The following is a 20461-nucleotide window of genomic DNA, read 5'->3' as shown; positions in this document are numbered from 1 at the left end:
AATTTTGGATTAAGATGGATTTATTTCCCAGCTTGACCCAATCCAGCACATTTTAAATGATTTTGCTCTTTTAATATTAATGAGGTATTCTGGATGATGATAAGGGTTATCAATACTTTGTTAACAATATAAGATACTAGATTATTTTCTAGAAGATAAGTTAGACTGTATAATTATTTTCTATACAGTTAAAAGAGGAGAACTTGCACCATAGAGATTAAGATCTCTAACATGCATTTTGGTCATTAGTCCAACAACAACAAAAAATAACAGCAGTGTTTTCTGTCAAGCTTATTTACAATGGTAGAGCTTATATGATATTTCTGTATTTATCCAGCTATAGACTCTTTATTTAGGATGTATTTGAAAATGTTGAAATAAAGTAAAAATGCTAATGTTGTGGGCCTTTTATGGGACTGCTGTCAGGTGGTGGATGCAGTAAGTGGAGAAGAGTGAACGATAGTAATGGTTCTGCCACCTTTGGGCACTTACATTTTTCATTTATTGTGCCCTTTTTCTCCGTAAAGAACATTTCCAAATTTATATTGAAAGTTAGTGTGAATACAAGTCAGTGAGAACATAATTCATTTACCTGAAATGTATTTTATAGCAAACTTTTAAATATTAAGTTAAAAAAAAAACCTCTTAAATAACCCTGGCTGGGTAGCTCAGTTGGTTGGAGCATTGTTCTGTACACCAAATGGTTGTGCGTTTGATTCCCAGTCTGGGTACATACCTAGGTTGTGGGTCCGATTCCTGGTTGAGGAGTGTCTGGGAGGCAACCAATTGATGTTTCTCCCTCTCTCTCTCTCTCTCTCTCTCTCTCTCTCTCTCTCTCTCTCTCTCTCTCTCTCTCTCCTCTCTTTGCTTCTTTCTTCCTCTCCTTTCCTCTTCCTCTCTCTCTAAAATCAATAGAAACATATCCTTAGCTGAGAATTAAAAGAAAAACTTCTTAAGTAATAACTGTGTTAATAAAGTCGTGGGGCTTTTCTAAAAGCAATGACTAAAATTTCAAATATTGCGAAATTGTCAGATTAATAAGCTTTGTTAGACATTCCCAGTGCAATGATGAAAACAACTAAATCAATTATTTTATGAAAATATTTTTCCTTGTTAAACATTTCTGTTTGCATACGTTTATCTGTTCTTTCTGTCCTGGTACTTCATTAAAATGGTAGTTCAGGAATTTAAAAAAGATATAAATCTACCAGGCCAAAGAAATTATTATAGAAGGAGGCAATAGTAGATGAGGGGTTTCAGCAAGTTTGGAGAGAAGAATATTATCTGACTTGGTTAAGCAGAGGACTTTGTATTTAAGTTCTTGCAAAGAGGAGATCAGAGGCTAAGGGTGTGGAGGTTTCAGTTGTTATGTAAGATGAGGTTTAAGACTCAGGGCAAAAGCTGGTGGGGTTGGTTGAAGACTATATGTGAAGAGGCTAGCCCTCCAGTTCCTTAACTGTCTTGCCAGAGACCCAGACACCTTGTCTCTGTAAAACGGAACTTTACTAGAGGACATTGAGCAAACACTAATGGCGGGAACATTCCCACAAGGAGATTAGTACTGCCCTGTTACTTTAGGATGGACTCTACCAGGTGATAGTCTTGACCTACTTAAACAGAGCTTCTAGTTAGCGTTTTAGTGCCTTTTAAATGTTAATAGAAAATTAGATGAAAGCCTTTCCATGAAAGACAAGGACAGAAGCAAAGTAGAAAAAAAAGCAAGAAGAAGCAAAAACAATAGAGAGAAATTAAAAATGTGAATTGAAAGATTAGAAGTCAAGCGGAGACATTTCCAAGAAGATGGACTAAAGAGGTAAAGAAATGGGTAATGCAAAAGAGGAGAAAATAAGAATAGCAGTCTAATAGCAGTGCAACATCAACTTACAAAACTTTTAGAAAGAAAGAACAAACAACAGAGGAAGACATTTTAAAAGAAGTAATTGAAATATAATAATATGAGACCATTCCTCAGCTATATAAATGGTGGGCAAAAGTAGGTTTACAGTTGTAATACAAATAAGTAATACAATAATTAAGAAATAATACAAGAATAAACTGTATCTGATGTACTCATAACTGTGAACCTCTTTTGCCGACCTACATATATAATTTGTGCCTCTGGAATGAATGTACTCTCAGAGCGTTTAGCAAAATGAATTCACACATTATACACCTGGCCATGTCATCATGGAAGTTTAGAGCAACCATAAAGGCCAGATTTTAAAGCTTCTAGCTTAGCTGAAACTGGTTTGGCTCAGTAGAGCATCGGCCTGCGGACTGAAAGGTCCCAGTTTCTATTCCGGTCACATGTGTCAAACACAAGGCCCGCGGGCCAAATCCGTCCCACCAGGCCTTGCAGTGAGGCCCGCACTGCGCTGTCATCACTGCACTCCGCTGCGTTTCCATCACAATGACAGTTTATGACTGTTCAGTAAACCATTCGGCCCGTGATTTAGGCTGGATTTTAGATTTTGGCCCCTTCTCTGATTGAGTTCGACACCCCTCATTCCGGTCAAGGGCATGTACCTTGGTTGAGGGCACATCCCCAGGGGGTGTGTGCAAGAGGCAGCTGATCGATGATTCTCTCTCATTGATGTTCTAACTCTCTATCCCTCTCTCTTCATCTCTGTAAAAAACCAATTATATATATATATATATATATATATATATATATGCACATATATATTAAAAAAAAACTTCTAGCTTAAAGGTGAGAAATAAAGAGGAGTATAAAATTATCAGAATCTGAAAGGCAGAGGCAGTTCTGGATGTACAAATACTTGCTATACCTTTAAAATCCTGAAGAAAAATGACTTTCAACTTAGAATCCACTTTTGTGTTTTTTGTGTATATGTGCGTTCAACCTATCATCATTCAAGTACAGAGGTCGAATAAAGACATTTTTTGGCATGAAAGGACTCTGATATATACCCAGGAGAGAGCAGTGAGAAGATGTCCCCAAAAGATAGTAGGGCAGCGTCATAGACAGCAGAAATGCAAGGATGGGTAAGACGAGGCAGTCTGGAGAAGAGGGGCCCTGTTATTGGTTACATAAGCCCTTGTTAATGGTATAAAATCCTATTCTGTCACTTGAATAAAAAAATCTAACATAAAGTATATTTTCATGAAATACTATTATTATTGAATGGAAAGTGGGAGAAAATTGTATGCACTTAGGACTACTTTAGCATTAAAACCTGAGCTGAAGGAAAGAAAAAGCAGGCTCAAACTGTGGGTGTGAAGAAATTCTTCATGAAGACTACTCAGTAGTTCTAATGGATTCTATTCTGGGATGGTAATTCTTGTGAATTGAGACTAAAATGTAGCTGAGTAGAATTTTAATTGTTGAATATTCACAGTGTAATTAAGTCCAGAAGATGTATGTGATTATAAAAATAGTAAATGAGTACTTGAACTACGCTGAGAAAGTTTTTGGATTCAATTGACCTTAATAGGGGCTTTTAAAATAAAGTTGATACTGTAAAAACTTATGGTTGGATTTTGGTGTAGGTTGAAAGCAGCAGTTGTAAAGGAAACCATTCATAGCTGTGCTGGTGGTTAGGAATAAAGAAAGGCAAAATGCCCAAAGTGCATTGGAGGAGAGGGTTTTCATTGTGAGATCTACTTAAAAAACAAAACAAAAGTCTGCTTACTTTTAACTCTGTTTAGGAAATCTGAAGCCTTTTAACCCTATAAATAGCACTTCTTTTGGATGCCCTGCTTTATGAGCTGAGAAGATGTATGAAGCTTTGAATCATTTAATCTATATTTTATATTTTAAAGTGATTATTTTTGTGAAAAGTTAATTATTTGGTTGAGTTTTTAAGTGCTTTGTCAAAATTATTGCAGTCATAAAACACTTTTCATAGGGGATCATAGTAACACATAAATCATGTTTGTCTCAAGTCTTGCTGTGAAAAATCAAAAGTCCAGGCAAATTTTCTACTCAGAGAATTCCCCATATAATGCTTGATTTATTTAGTTGCTTATTAATCTATTTTATACTGAAATCTAAAAAGGAAAATTTAACTCACTTAAACTTTGCCAACTGTTTGGTAAAGCTGTGTTTTCATACAGAATTTTGGGAAGATAGTTCACATTTCTCATTTTGTAGACTATCTGAACATTCTTGTTACATATTTTTATTGATATGTCAATTGTTATAAGAAGAAACAACAACAATATAATGATATTTTGTAATTGAATCAATAAAGTGAAAATTTCCATCCTTTAGGTTTATCTCTCTGACTCTTAGCAAGTCATTTAAATGCAATAGTAACTGGGAGATTAAATTAACTACACTTATCATCATGTTTGCCTTTTAGTACAGTCCACTTAAGCTAAGAAGTTGTAGTTTGTACTTACTGTATTTTTCGGACCATAAGACGCTCCGGACCATAAGACGCACCAGTTTTTAGAGAAGGGAAATGAAGAAAAAAAGATTCTGAAACAAATAGTGTCCTAAAATATTTTATGTGCATTAAAACCCAACATCACAGTCATAAACACATGTAATCAACCCTGTAAAGTAAACAGCAGCATTTAGAACCATTTTAGAGCCGGGCAAGCACACAGAGACCACACAGAGCCAGGCAAGTAAAAAAACTTTTTTTTAAAGTATATGTGTAGGCTATATTTGGACCATAAGACGCAGGGACTTTTCCCCCCCACTTCTGGGGGAAAAAAAGTGCGTCTTATGGTCCGAAAAATACGGTATTGAGCCATTAAATTTTTAAAATAAAATTAAGACTTTACCAGCAAGAAATAAACATTTTAATGTTTATAAAAGTAGTAATAAGAGAGTTTTCATAAAGCCTTTATTTTGAAACTAAGTTTATTTCTTATGCCATTAAAAAGTAGGTTAGGACAGCATAATATACAGCCAGGTCTTTTTGTCCAAGGGATGAATTGGATTTGCTTTAGTAGGACTTTATTGCCTGCCTGCTGAGTTTGCTCTTTGGGTGTCTTTGATGAGCTGAATTGTACTTCATGCCACCATCTGTGAGAAGAAAAGTCAGTTCACCTTCAGTTCCCGTTTTTGTGTGATCTATGCATGAATATATAGGCACACACAACCCAACTTAGTAGAGTTGAAAAAACTCTGTTTCATCTCATGAATTACATGAGAACTTAATAGAATATTCTAGATGTTATTTGTTTATTAATGAAAGAATGATAGAGATTACAATGGAACAATACCTTCTACCCTTTTTCTTTTTAATTTTTCTTTTTTTGTTATTCCTCACTCGAGGATATTTTTCCATTGCTTTTTTAGAGAGAGTGGAAGAGACAAGGAAAGACAGAGAGAAACATAGATGTGAGAGAAACTCATCGATTGGTTGCTTCCTGCAAGCGCCCTGGCCTGAATCGAACCTGGACCTTTGGTCCTTAGGACCGCCACGCTCTATCCACGGAGCCAAGCCAGGTAGGGCGCCAGCCTTTCCTTTCAATCTGTGTGTTTCTCAGAGTTCATGCCTCCTGATCATAGCATTTGCGATTCCCCCACCCCCACCCTTACCCCCTGTTTAAGGAGTTCCATCTCAGAAGTACTGTGTTGTCTGTATTTGGATTGGTCTTGAAGTCACCTCTGTAAAATGACCCTGCTGATTGTAGATGAAAATCTTTTCTGTTTTGGGATGTTTTAGGATAGTTAAAATGCCAGAGATGTCACAGATGTGTTTAAAAGATTAAGGATTGTTCAGACCTCAGATCACCTTGATTAATTATAGTGTACCTATTATCTAAATGGTGGTTTTGTTGACATGTACATCTTTTAATCTCTGGAAAGTATGCATAACATTAGCCCAAAGCTTCAGTTTATGCTGCAGAGTGTTGCAGTTTGAGTGGAGTGGGCCATTTTACATCGGTGGGTTCCTCCTGGAGAAAAGGCCTTGTGATCTGAAAAGAACAACTTGGTTTCTTTTCATTAGCCACTATGGGGGAGCCAATATTGTTTGTTGGTGGAGAAAATGAATTAAAGTTATAGTCTTTACAAATTCCTTTTGTAAAAGACCAGAAAATGTAAGGAATAACTTTTAAATCTAGTAGTAATTATAAAATTAGTTAAGTTCTGGATATAATAAATAAGATTAATCACAGTGTATGGAAAATTTAAATCATTTGGGATAATAGCTTGCTATTATATTATAGTAATATTTTTTAACATCTGTAAGAAAATTTTTGAGCTTCTTAAGTAAACTGGTATATTTAGATTCTGAAGAATAGAGAGCTTTTTCTAAATGGTCTACATTTTGGCCAGGTTATGTTAATATAGATTGTCTATATAAATTATTTGAATTATGTCTAAATTCATATATATTTTGTGGTAATAGTTTGTGGAAAAGTTTATATCTGAAATATAGTTTATGATTTCTTCTCTGAAAATCTAATAAGATCATATAACCAGTTCTCACAGTTCATATTGTACATACTCGGAGTAATTTCCTGATAATTTCAAATAATCATAAATATTTTTAATATTTAATAACTATATTATAAACTTATTAATAAAACATACTTTTATTTTTACCCTCTTTTTTGTTAATAAGTTAATCTTCACTATAATATTTAAGTGTTCCGAGGCTATTTCTAAAAATTGAGTAATGGACCTAGCTTAACTTCAATCAATACATTGGGCTTTCTAAGGTTATATTTGAAAGTACAATACTATAACTTTTGTAAAAAATGGTCAGTCATCAGGACTATGGCTATGATCAGTTGGACCTATTAAAATCAGAAAGAGTGTCATAGCTGGTCTAGATATTTAAAAAAATATTTTTATTGATTTTAGAGAGAGGGAAAGGGAGAGGGGTAGAGAGAAACAAGTTGAAAGAGAAACATTGCTGGGCTGCCTCCTAGAAGCCCTCTTCCAGGGACTGAGCCCGCAACTGGGCATGTGCCCCTACTGGGGATTGAACCAGTGACCTCCTGGTTTATGGGTTGATGCTCAACCACTGAGCAACCTGGTGAGGCAACATTTTTCTCTCTTGATTTCTTAGACAGAAAAACATTAGCATTCACTCAATAGCTAAACCTAAAACAGTGGCTGGCACATAGTAGGTGTTTAATATTCATTGAAAACTAAGTGAGTGAATATCAAAATTATTTATTAAGTTGAGGTAGTCAGTTTTTAGACCTTGTTATCTTGAGATGTTTTCTTATTTATTTATTTATTTATTTTTTTGTGATTCTGGACTTAGTGATAAGTGTTGTCTCCCCATTGTTAATGAATGAATGTTCATTACTGCTATAACCAAGATATTCACAATAAAGTTTAATGCTAATGGTTTTTAAAAAATTGATTTTAGAGAGAGGAAAGGAGAAAGAAACATTGGTTTGTAGTTCCACTTTTTTATAATTCATTGGTTAATTCTTTTTTTTTTATAATTACATTTTTTTGTTTTTTTGATATCTTTAAAAAAATATATTTTATTGATTTTTTTACAGAGAGGAAGAGAGAGGGATAGAGAGCTAGAAACATCGATGAGAGAGAAACATCCACCAGCCTCCTCCTGCACCCCCCCCACTGGGGATGTGCCCGCAACCAACGTACATGCCCTTGACCGAAATCGAACCTAGGACCCCCCAGTCCCCAGGTCGACGCTCTATCCACCAAGCCAAACCGGTTTCAGCCATTGGTTAATTCTTGTATGTGCCCTGACTGGAGCTCAAACCCACAACTTTGGCATATTGGACAATGCTCTAACTGAGCTGCCCTACCAGGGCCAATGCTAATGTTTAATGAATGCATAATACAGTATTATATAAATTCACTAATTCCCATACTTCGTAAACTGGCTGGACGAGATTAGCTTGAAAATATTTTTTAGGAAGGCATTTTAAAAGGTAACTTGGTGACTAAAGGAAATCCTGCTGAGATACTTTTGAGAATTTTGGTGTACAGAGAAGTATTTTTTTGGATTGAAATGCTCAGTGAAGGATTGTGCTAGGTACACAACAACATCAGCAACAGCCAACTGTTCGGTGGTGCCCAGTTCTCTCACAGTGAAGCGTCTGGACACCAGGGAAGCTAATAGCCTCAGGGCACACTGATACAGATGAAGGAAGTTGCCAGTTTAAAGCTTGGGTGCCAAGGGTGCACATAACATTCTTTTGATCAGCAGGGCTAGGGCCTGGCCAGATGAAAGAGTAGTCTTTTCAGAAGGCAAACTTGATACATCTGCATCACTCCCTTACCCCCAACTAGATTTTAAGATCCTGGAGGGCAGGGATTTTTGCCAATCTGTTTACTGCTCTATTCCAAGTTCTCTATTATAAAGATCCATGAGACCAGGCCCTGTCTCTATTTGCCCATCATTATATCCCTAGCACCTGGCAGTATGTGGTACATAGTAGATGGCTAAATAAATAAGCCAACAGAATGAATGACCCTGGAAGATAGTCGTAAGCATTTGTCTTAACTCTTTAATGCTTTTTTTCTACCCTTTTTGGTATCGTATTCCAGATCTTCAGACCAACTCTAAACTACTTTTAGCTGGTGCTCAATTTCTAATACCCTGTCTAATAAGATATAAGGCATTATAATTATCACAGGTATAATTTTTAAAGGATAATCTCTGAAGGTAATGGTGACATAACAGGCATTGGCTCTTATTTTGTGGTATGGATATGCTCTTCCTACTCATAGCACATGGTCGTTATTGGAATCGTCACTGGAGTTGCAGAGAAAAAAGAATAATGATGTGTACAAATATTTGTCACTCCAGCCTCCAGTATGTTTGTTTCACAGAGAATCTCTTGGGGATAATGCTTCTCACCTTTCAACAAGAATAAATGAAAGGTGCCCTGGCCGGTTTGGCTCAGTAGATTAGAGTGTCGGTCTGTGGACTGGGATGGGTCTCGGGTTTGATTCCAGTCAAGGGCGTATGCCCAGGTTGTGGGCTTGGTCCCCAGTGGGAGGCATGCAGGAGGCAGCTGATTCTCTCTCATTGTTGATGTTTCTATCTCTCCCTCCCTCTTCCTCTCTGAAATCAATAGTTATATTTAAACACAAATTAAAAAATAAGTTTAAAAAATAAAAAATAAATAAATGAAAGGTTAGCATAGTACCTCTGAAAGGTTACATATTGCCTTTTATATGTTACTTAATGATTACTTTTGAGCCTACTGTAAAAATGTCTGTTGTCATATAAGTACAAAAAACAATAATTTTCCTTTGATCATAGGATATTATAGAGCACTCCCTCTTTTTTCCTGAATAACTTAAGGAATCTAAAGGTTCCAGTGGTTCTTACAGTTTTTTTTATTTTGTATTTCTGCAATGCATATGTAGTCAGCCTTTCATGTGTTTTAAGAACTGGGAATTGAGTCTGTCTTTTAAAAAACCCCTTTACAATATCTTTTTGAATACTCTATAAGGAAACATGATTATAGAAAGTGTGAAGGGTAGAATAAGATAAGTTCAGATAAGAATCTAGGCCAGACTCACCTGGTCCCAGGGCAGCCACTGTCTTTGATGGCAGCACTCAATGTGGCCATCTCTGGGGTCAGACTGCTCCAGTTCGGACTGGTGGTTTGCCTAAGTATAGAGTTCTAAGTTGGAAATCATTTTCCTTCAGTATTTCCATTCAGGTTGACTTCCTGCTTTGCTGAAGCCATTGTGATTCATGATCGTTTGGATGCAACCTGTGTTTTTGCCCTCTTTTTTCCTCTTCCATTTCTAAGGAAATGTGTAGCATCTTCTCTTTATTTCTGGTGTTCTGAAATTTGAAATGGTGTCTTTTTTCCAGTTATTATGTTGAGGACTTATTGGGTATTTTGGCTGGACTCTAGAAAATAATGCCTTTCAGTGCACATGAATTTTTTTGGGCTATTTTAAAGCATTCTCCTCCATTTCTCTGCTTTGAAAAAGAGGAGGAAGAATATCTGCTCTTTCTGGTATTTTGATTCTGAATCTTTTTACTTGTCTCATTTTCATATCTCTTTTTCTTTCTCTCCCCGCCACTCTCCCCCCCGCCCCCGCCCTGCTCTCTCTCTCTCCTTTTTTCTTGGTTTTTCTAAAAAAAAAAAAAAAAAAAAAAAAAAAAAAAAGGCCTTCACTTCATTTTCCATACCTTCTAATAAGTATTTTGATATGTTGTTAAAAGAAAATTAGTCTGACACTTGTTAAAATGATAAGACAGACTTTAAAAAATCTGGACTTCAGGACTATTGCAAAAGGAGTGTAGGTATTAGTCTGCATGGACTGCCATAACAATAAAACCAAACATCTGGTGGCTTAAGCAGAAATTTACTTACTCATAGTTCTGGGGGCTGGAAGTTCGAGATCAGGGTGCCAGCATGGCTGGGATCTGGTGAGGCTCTGGCTTCAGTTGGCCACCACCTTGCTGTAAGCTCACATGGCCTTTCCTCAGTGTGAGTGTTTGGGGCTGGGGTAGAGGAAGGGGTGAAGGGGGAGAGAGAGAGATCTTCCTCATTTAATAGGGCTACAAATCCTATTGGATTAGGATCTCACCTTTTGATATTTAAACTCAGTTACCTCCTAAAAGTCCTTTCTCCCAATGTAGTTACATTGGGGGTGAAGGCTTCAACATATGAATTTCAGGATGGGGGAGGGGGGGTTTACAATTCAACTCATAGCAAACACATAAATTCAATCTGTAACAGGGTTATTACAGTGTAGGAGAGAGATCATGTTCAAATTCAAATATAGCAAAGACAGCTTGGGGATTTATAGCCAATGAAATAGCAAGGGTAGAGAGATTCTTGCTGAATGCAAGTCAAAGGTAGGGGGTGAAGAACTTGGTCAGCTAGCAAGGCTAAAGGGATTTCTCTACACTGGCTTATTCAGGCCTGGCAAGGACAGGGCAGACATGGAAGATAACTGAAGTTGGTCAAGGATAAAGTTTTGTCAGCACCTTGCAATTTTTGCGTGCATGCCTTAGCTGTTTTTGGTGTTTCTCATGCCAGAGAGCCTCTATTTCCTCCAGAGAATAACCTCTAAGCATGTCTTGGGGCTTTGTGGGCCCAGGAGTCATTTGCCCAGCAATGTGGAGTGTGTGTGCGTGTTGGTGTTAGGAAAGCTCTTTCTCAAACAGCTTTCACCTGGTCTTCCTTATGTTAGAGTCTCTATTTGCACACTTGGTTCCAGAAGTGTCCCTGTACTGTAGTTCTTATGTCTTTTGACATTCAGTGATGTAATTTGGGTTGTTTTTCATCTTTCCTATTCCTGGGGATTCACCTCTCTTGGATTTGCTGTCAGTTGTTTCTCCTCTCAACCATTTGCTTTCCAACTTCCAAAATGTTGTTGTCTCCTCTCTGGTTCTCCCATCCTTGTGGACTGATATCTTTTTAAGGAATTCCTTTACTGTAGGTGAAAGGTTTGAAGAAGAATATTCGATGTGTGCCTTTAAATCTCTTGTCTTAACTGGGAAGTTGCAGCTAATAGTTCTGAGTGAGGAAGCAATTGGAATCATTCAAGAGAATTTGCCATTCTTTCTCCACTTTTGGGGCTTTGCTTGCTCTTATTTCCATCCCCCATACTTAATTATTCCTAAATGATTCTTCATGACTATTCTGTAATTTCCCTTTGAATTTCAAACTATCACAAGACCATTTTCTTGAACTTTACTGGTGGCTTCAAAAAGGGATGTGGGGAAAGAGGTGTGACTACCATCTATTGGGTGTCATTAAAATAGTGATCTCAATTTTATGTCACTTAATCCTTATAGCAATTCTATAAGGTAAGTGATACTATCACATATGGGTAAGGATAAAGATAAAGATCAGAGAGATTAAGTAACTTGCTTAGGAGCTAGTCAGACAGTGGTGGAGCTTAGTTTCAAGTCTAGGTTTTTGTTTTTGTTTTTTTTTAAAAATATAATTTTATTGATTGTAGAGAGGAAGGTAGAGGGAGAAAGAGATAGAAACATCAATGATGAGAGAGCATCTTTGATCAGCTGCCTCCTGCATGCTCCCTGCTCAGGATTGAGCCCACAGCCTGGGCATGTATGTGCCTTGACTAGAAATAGAGCCTTGACCAGCTGGGTCCTAGGTTGACACTCAACCACTGAGCCGCCATTGGCCTGGCTCAAACCGAGGTTTTAAGATCTTTCAACTCTTTTTAGTTTACCATCTCCTTTTCCTCTGCCCAAACTGTGAACAATTTATTCATGCACTCAGTGAATACTGAGTTGCCTGCTATGTGCTGGGCCTTGGGGACATCGAGAGTGTAACGGGACAATCAGTGGGTCCGTGCTGCCTGTCACTACTTGAGCCAATTAAGCAGAGACAGGATTGAATCTTATATGAGCATTTATTCCAGTACTGACGGCAGTATGGGAGAGCAGCAGGTCACCCACAAAAATCTGCTCTGCAGCACCCCAGTAAATCAGCTGCTTATATAGGGTAGGACTGTGGTCGGCAAACTCATTAGTCAGTAGAGTGGCAAACTGCGGCTCAGCTTGCTAGTCTAGTCGCAGTTTGCCAACCACTGAGGTAGGACAAAGACCACTGGGGTAGGGTTGGGGAGGGGGGTAGGGGATGTGGACCATAGGTATGGGGAAGGAGAGGTTACAGGTATGGGGAAGGTGGGGTTATTAGGTATGGGGAAGGAGGAGGCTGGGTGGGACTCCATTGTTTGGGTAACAAGTTTTTTTAATCTCTCCTTGAGAATGGACTGCATTTCAAGGTTGACTCCCAGGTCCCGGGGGCATACAACTCCCAGTCAGGTCAGAATGTCCTTTCTTTAACCAACACAAGACTATCTTGGTTAACAGAGCATGATTATTCCCCATAACCATAGCTAGTCCCCAATGTTCTATTCTTGCCCCTAACTACAGGACTGCCCTGATGGTACACGACTGACATGATCAGATTTACTGTTCAATAGGATTTCTGGTCATCTGTGCAGAGGCAAGAATAGGAGTAGGCAGCTAAGTTTATTATAGAAGTCCTGGTAAAGGGCTGTCTTGGTTTTGACTAGGATGGCAGAGGAGATAAAGAGAAGTGGGTGGATTTAAGATACTTATTGGAGTTAAAGGTGACCGGATTCTGGGGAGGTGGATTTGGAAGGAGCTGGAAGAATTGAGGGTGACTCCAGGTACATGCCCTTGACTGGAATAGAATCTGGCATCTTGAGTCTGCAGGCTGATGCTTTATCCACTGAGCCAAACGAGTTAGGGCTCCAGGGTCTTTTTAAAATTAAATATTTTATACTAGGGTCCCAGTGCACAAATTCATGCACCTTAAAGGAACTGTGGGCCACAAGGCTATGGTGGGCATAGGGTTGGGTCTGGACCCGTCCTCTACACCTCTGTCTGGCTCCTCCTGCTATTACCCCTGGGTCATCTCTCTGCCAACAGCCCTGCTTCTGCTGCTGCTGCTCCCATATGCTGAGGGCACCGGCCCTGCTTGCACCCACTGAAGGCATAGAGCGATTGGGGCCAGTGCCAGTAGCGGGTGCAAGTGGAGGCTGCTGCCCTCATCACCTCTCAGCAGCAGGGGGAGGTAGAGAAGCCCTCAGGGGCAATCAGGGCTGGCAGCTGCTGCTCGCACCCACTCATGGCGCCAAGTTATTGGGACCAGTGCCTGTGAGTGGTCCCAATCACTTGGCGACCAGAGGTGTGAGCAGAGGTGCTGACAGTGGGTGCGAGAGGTGACTGCTGGCCCTAGTCACCCCTCAGGAGCAGGGGGAAGTGGAGAAGCCCTGAGATGTGATTGGGGTTGGCAGTGGGTGCCAGTGGTGGCTCTGGCAATGGCAGCAGGTGCGAGTGCTGGACGAGACCACAGCGCATGGGAGCAAAGAATTTTTAGTAACCACCAGAGGTTCGCCCCATGACAGCAACCGGCACCCCGTCTTGGTCTGGCATTCCCCACTCACCTGCTCCACCATCCTGCTTTGGCCATCACCCATCATGTTCCATGTGCACGTCCTGGTGGTCAGTGCACATCATAGTGACTGGTTGTTTGGTTGTTCCGCCATCTTGTGGTGGCCATCTTGTGACCACATGGGGGTGGCCATCTTGGGTGATGGTGTGATGGTCAATTTGCTTATTACCTCTTTATTATATAGGATATATATATATGTATATATATGTGTACATATGTATATATATACCCGTATACACACACACACACACACATATATATATTTATCTGTCATGGATCTTTTCAGATACTCTCAAAAGACAGAATTATAAATATTAGTTCTGAGAATGCCAAGTTTGAAAGAAGCTTTATAAGAACACTTGAAAAGTTGATTGCAATTCACAATAGGCAAAAACTGGAAACAATCCAAATGTCCATCAACCAGACAGCAGGTAAACAATTGTGGCATAATCCTTCAGTGGGCTCGTCTACACACCAACATGGTTGAATATTAGAAACATTATTTTGAACGAAAGAAGCAAAACACAAAGGAAAATATCCTACCGGTATATGATTTCATTTACTTAAGTTTAAGGAAAGGAAAAAACTAATTTATGATGATAGAAACCAAACCAGTAGATGTGTGTGGGCAATAGGGATTGATCAGAAGGAAGCACGAGGGATATATCGAGTGGGTGTTTGTTAAGTGGATATGTCCATTTGTCAAAACTCACCAACTTTTGTATACTTATGATTCGTACATTTTACTGTATATAAGTTCTACCTCAGTAAAAAAAAACAAGAAACCAACAGAAACAGTGTGCTGAGTGGTTTGCGAAGATGTGTATAGGGGACATTTGGGTGAGGCATCTCTGTAGTGTCAGATTGTCAGGGAAAGTTTCCAGAGAACGTCATCTCTCACATCTCTCAAATTTATCCTTTCAAGTCTAAACCAACTTATTGTTCTTCTCTTAGCTGACTCTGCACAGTAACATTCGTTCCCTAGGATGACTTTAATTTTTTGTGCAATCAGAATTCTTTAGGTTGTGAAAGGGAGTGCTTTTATAAATCACACTGGGACAATAGGTAAAACCTGAGGCCGCTGTTCTCTCTGTGTGTATTGGACAAAGTGGAGTACTCCACTGCAGTACTCTTCCGAAGGGAGGAGGTAGCAAAGCAGGTGGTACCTGAGGGTAGAGCAGTCTCTGCTTGGTCCTTATCTAAATAAAAATGGATGGGGGGTGGAGGGGAAGCAGTGTGCAGCAAGGTGGGAGGGGCCATGGATTACTTGTGGGAGGGATAGACATGCGTCTCTATGAATTGTAGTTTCCATGTTAATTTTAAAAAAAGATATGGTGTTTGTTTTTTATTTTCAGAGTTATTCATGTTGCTTTATTTGTTCCTCTGAAACAGGACACAGTGGATAGCTAGCTCCCTTCAGAAATGGAGGATGGAAAGCCCGTTTGGGCGCCACACCCTACAGATGGGTTTCAGATGGGCAACATCGTGGATATTGGCCCTGACAGCTTAACCATTGAACCTTTGAACCAAAAAGGCAAGGTGAGTTTCTCAGAAAGATTTCAAAATTTTGTTTCTTTTTATCTAAGTGTCTCCCTTATCAATGAGGTAGATATTCCTAGCACAGTGTAATAGGGGAAATCAGTTTTCTGGTAAGTGAATCTTAGTTTTCTGGTGAGTTATGTGATTAAATTGGAAGTACATACCCTAGGGGAAAATTGGTGCCTTAAAGTAAAATCAGACAGAAATTCAGTGAGCCTTTCATTATCATTTAAAAAAAAATTATTTTATTGATTTTGTACAGAGAAGAAGGGAGAGAGATAGAGAGTTAGAAACATCGATGAGAGAGAGTCATCAATCAGCTGCCTCTTGCACACCCCCTACTGGGGATATGCCCGCAACCAAGGTACATGCCCTTGACCGGAATCGAACCCGGGACCCTTCAGTCCCCAAGCTGACGCTCTATCCATTGAGCCAAACCGGTCTCGGCTCATTATCATTTTTTAAAGTGGAAAAAAGCATGATAAAATATAACATTCTTCTTTATACATATTACTAATATTATTATATATGTGATATAAATAATATGTTACAAAGCAAAAATATGAAAAGTGACTGGCATTATATTATCAAATTTTGCTTATTTACCTCCTAGACAATTCTTTTAGACTTTTTTATTAGATTTATTAACATGGGATTCAATCATTAGAGTAAATGTATTTCTAATAAGTAAATATATTTAAATCTGAAACATACTAGTCTATTGCTGTTTTTGCTCTAATGATATTTTTTTTAAAACAGGAAAGCATACTTTAATTTTGTAAACATGATATCTGTTTCCTTTTATGCTTTGACACAGACCAGACAGTATTACAAAACGGGAGTTGAGGAAAAGGTGACTTGGGTCCCTTTCAGTATGTCAGGTCTCTCTTTGTGGGATCTTCACAGTTTCCAGTTTAATTTAATATTCCTGTTAAAGGTCTTCTGACTGAATTTTGTTGATGCCATTTCTGTTTACTTTTGCTCCTCGAGTGTTCATGAATAATTTATATTCTGCTGATACTTGGTTAACTAATGCCATATGACTGCCTGCCTTCTGGGAACCTTAGGAAAACAAGGTGGATCCCTCATGAGTCTTTTCACAGAGAAAACTATTCTGTTACTGTAAACAACCTGGAACCTAAATGCATAATATATAATGTGGCGCGTTAGAGGTGGCCAGTTAAAGATACCCTCAGGGAAACAAAGACAGAGTGTGCCTAAGTTTTCTCTCGTATTAACAAGCACTTATTTGTACTTACAATGCCTTGCATCTTTAAGAAAATGAGTCAAAACAATAAACTCAATTTATTTTTTATTTAAACCTGGAGGGGAGGAAAAACTTTCCTCCCTTAATTTGGGACTAAGAATTAAACCTATGTAAGACAGATTTACAGTAGAAAAACATGCAATTTTTTATTAAATTTTCACATGCACAGGGAGCCTTCCCAAGAAGAACTGAAGAAGTGCCCAGAGTGGAAAGCTTTTATCCCTTTTAGACAAAGAAACCATTTGTGAAACTGTGATAAGACAAAGGGGTTTGGATTAGGGGCAGTAAATTGAGGTTGGGGCAGTCAAGTGCTTAGGAAGGTAAGGATTACTATGACAAGGTTTGTTTGTATAAATGTCTGTTGGCCTCTGATCCCTCCTTCTGGTGTAGGGAGGGCAACTTTCACATGGGATTTTTATGTCCTGCTTTCAGGAATAAAAAGGAGCGTCAGAGTGCCCATTTTGCACATGTTATTTCTCAAGTGCCTTCAACTCAAAATAATTAATATGCTACAGTAGCATATTTTGGGGTGACAGAAATTTAGTGAGCCTTTCATTGTCCTTCAAAGATTTTTTTCATTTCTGTTTAACATATTTATAAGGACAATAAACCAGAAGGCCAGGATGGAATGAAAAGTACACATGCTAGTTACATATATTCTGTTATTTAGGTATATTCTGTTATATCCATAGGTGACAACAGTTTAGTTCAAGCATAGAAGAAATTTGATTTATGGTATCTGTGCCTTTTCACATTTTAAATATTTTACGTGCTTTCAACTATGCCTTATGAGTATTAATCAGGTACACACATTGAACCAATAAAAACACTTAAAATGTAAATTGTAAGTCATGAAAACTGTGGATCTGATAATTCTATAAACTAAAGTTGAAGCTTCTTTTCACAAGCACTTTTTGAGGTATAACAAATTCTCAATAATTGCTTTTAATCTTAATTTCCCCATACTTCCTTATTGGTGTCTTAATAAATTATAAAGTATAATCATAATCATGTGGTGAAAAGAGCCTCAAGAGAAGCAGTCTTTTGCCTAGGTAATTCATAGTGTGGAGATCATCCACTTTTATTTATTTTTATTTTTTTAAATTAAATTAAATTAAAATTTTTTATTAAATTATTATCTGTGTACATATTTTAACATTGCCCCCCCTCCTATACATACCCTCTCTCCCCAGAGTTTTGTGTCCATTGGTTGTACTTATATGCATGTATATAAGTCCTTCGGTTGATCTCTTATCTCCCCAAGATCTCCCTACCCTCCCTGCTGTAATTTGACAGTCTGCTTGTTGCTTTATTGTCTCTATATCTATCTGTTGGTTCATCAGTTTATAATGTTCTTTATTATCCATAAATGAGTGAGGTCATGTGGTATTTCTCTTTCATTGACTGGCTTATTTCACTCAGCATGATGTTCTCCAATTCTATCCAGGTTGCTGCAAATGATGAGAATTCCTTCTTTTTTATGGCAGCATAGTATTTCATTAGATGTACCATAGTTTTTTGATCCAATCATCTGCTGACAGGCACCTAGGCTGTTTCCAGATTCTACCTAGCTATTGTAGATTGTGCTGCTATGAACATAGGGGTGCATATATCCTTTCTGATTGGTGTTTCTAGTTTCTTGGGATATATTCCTAGTAGTGGGATTACTGGGTCAAATGGGAGTTCCATTTTCAGGTTTTTTTTAAAATATATTTTATTGATTTTTCACAGAGAGGAAGAGAGAGGGATAGAGAGTTAGAAACATCGATGAGATAGAATCATCGATCAGCTGCCTCTTGCACACTCCCCACTGGGAATGTGCCCGCAACCAAGCTACATGTTCTTGGCCGGAATCGAACCTGGGACCTTTCAGTCTGCAGGCCAACGCTCTATCCATTGAGTCAAACTGGTTTGGGCTGTTCACAGTCCTCCTTTTGCCTGGAATGCCACTCTCCATAGCCCTTTGCTTAGCAAATATTTATTTCCAAGACTCTGATTGAGGTCACCTCCTTTATGATAAAAGTTCTCCCAGATACCAGATGCCTCTACTCTTCTCCTCCACGCACTAGAATTTACTGTTGATTACTCTTTCCTGGTGCCATGGTATACATTTTTAGCCTCCTGTGATACTTTATTGGAGATATTTGTTCACCTTTATTTCCCCCTCCCTGCTAGAGTGTAATCTTCTCAAGTGCAGGGACCAATTTATTCGTTTTGTCATTGGAGCTGATGCAGTCTGATGTGCAGTAGATGTTTATTGCTGGTGATCATTGTGTGCTTTGTTACATGATCTTCTCTAGGTAGGAGAACAAGCCTTCTTCCTGGGAGAGAAAACAATTGCCTTATACAAATTTCTCTTTCTCATTGAGACCATGGTAAAGGGGAGAAGATAGGCGGGGTGGCTGGTGATCATCTGGAGGGTGAAGGAGAGCTATCTTTTAGGATGCATTACTAGCCTTTCAACCCTGGCTTAACCTCCCCATGTAGGATAGGAGCACATAGGACTATGACATTAGCAGTTTACTTTAGAATGCTTATTTCTGTAGAATCATTATTATAATGTTTAGACTGTTTTATATTACCACTAGTATACTTAATGCACACGATGGATTAGGTTCAATATTGTGATCTGTCCTCTAAACCTTTCCACATTTATAACACTAAGAACATGTGACTGGATTCTAAATTATTAACTTTCAGAATATATAGGGCATAATAGTTTTCTAATTTGGGTCTGACTAAATTGAGCTACTACCAGCAGCCTGGATTTACTTTGTAAACTATAGCAATAGCCATATCTTATAGTGTGTGTGTGTGTGTGTGTGTGTGTGTGTGTGTGTGTATACACATATATTTATATGTATGTAAACCTACAAATATTTTAAAATAATTGAACAATTTTTTCCTTAGAGTTTTATTTGATATCGATGGAAACTTTAACCACAAAAGTAATTGTAATTGAGTAATTGTAATTGCTTGAGAAGTATAAAATTATAGATTACTGTTAGAATGACATGGTTAAAATAATTCTCTTTAGATGTAATTCGAGATTTTTTTTTCTCTTACAAGATACTATCTTAATTCTAGAATTTCTACCATAATATTTAAGTGACATAATAGATATATGCTACTCATGCATACCTATTATTTTATGGACCAAATAGTTCTGGATACTCTTTATATTTGTAGCACATTTCTATATAAGAATTTATGTGTAATATGTTTTATTCAAACAATAGCATTAATTAAATAATAGTGTGCTCTGTTGGTATATCTGATAGATTAGATAATACTTTTTCCTTTCTAAAAATAAAATTGCTATAGTGTATACAAACATTAAAATTTTTATTTAAAAAGTTGCTAGTAGCATGCCCATATAAATTTAATATTAAGATACTTCATGTTTTGCCTTGGTCTGTATATTAGAGCATAGGCTTTCTAATTGATTTCCATTATTGATTTTATGGTCTTAGTAATGGTCTAAATTATAATAGGTAAAGTTTTTTAGTGAAGTTATTATTCTGTTTTTGGGTTAGTGACTTGTAAAATAGTAGGGTCTTGTGTTATATTTTAATGAAGAGCATATTATTACCATTATTACACTGTATGCAACCAATTAAGCTTCTTTATTTTTCTTACTGCTTATAAACCTATAATGAACTATTGTTTTGTTTGTTAGACATTTTTGGCTCTCATAAACCAAGTGTTCCCTGCAGAAGAGGACAGTAAAAAAGATGTGGAAGATAACTGTAAGTATCAAGTTAAAAACAGTTCACATCCCAGAAAAGAAAATTGTTCCTCCAAAAA

General features: G+C 37.8%; 1 protein-coding gene across 14 annotated transcripts in view; it reads left to right on the top strand.

Annotated features, from left to right (window-relative positions):
* The window catches only part of MYO6 (myosin VI), a 135067-nt gene that overhangs the window by 40563 nt on the left and 74043 nt on the right, over positions 1-20461 (top strand). For 12 of the 14 annotated variants that reach the window (XR_006740057.1, XM_045573043.1, XM_045573044.1 and 9 more), the window contains exons 2-3: positions 15241-15387; positions 20334-20403. Coding sequence is in view for 13 of the 14 variants with exons in the window: in XM_045573043.1 (XP_045428999.1) it covers positions 15271-15387; positions 20334-20403 (187 nt within the window). In the remaining variant the exon portion in view is untranslated. Of the gene's footprint in view, positions 1-15240; positions 15388-17371; positions 17390-20333; positions 20404-20461 lie in introns of those variants that run through there. The other 2 variants (XM_045573052.1, XM_045573050.1) reach the window with 2 other exon arrangements.

The sequence above is a fragment of the Pipistrellus kuhlii genome, unplaced genomic scaffold (assembly GCF_014108245.1).
Source record: "Pipistrellus kuhlii isolate mPipKuh1 unplaced genomic scaffold, mPipKuh1.p scaffold_m20_p_5, whole genome shotgun sequence".
Classification (NCBI taxonomy): domain Eukaryota; kingdom Metazoa; phylum Chordata; class Mammalia; order Chiroptera; family Vespertilionidae; genus Pipistrellus; species Pipistrellus kuhlii.
The sequence above is the reverse complement of the archived record's forward strand: the minus strand, read 5'-3'. Positions and strand labels throughout refer to the sequence as shown.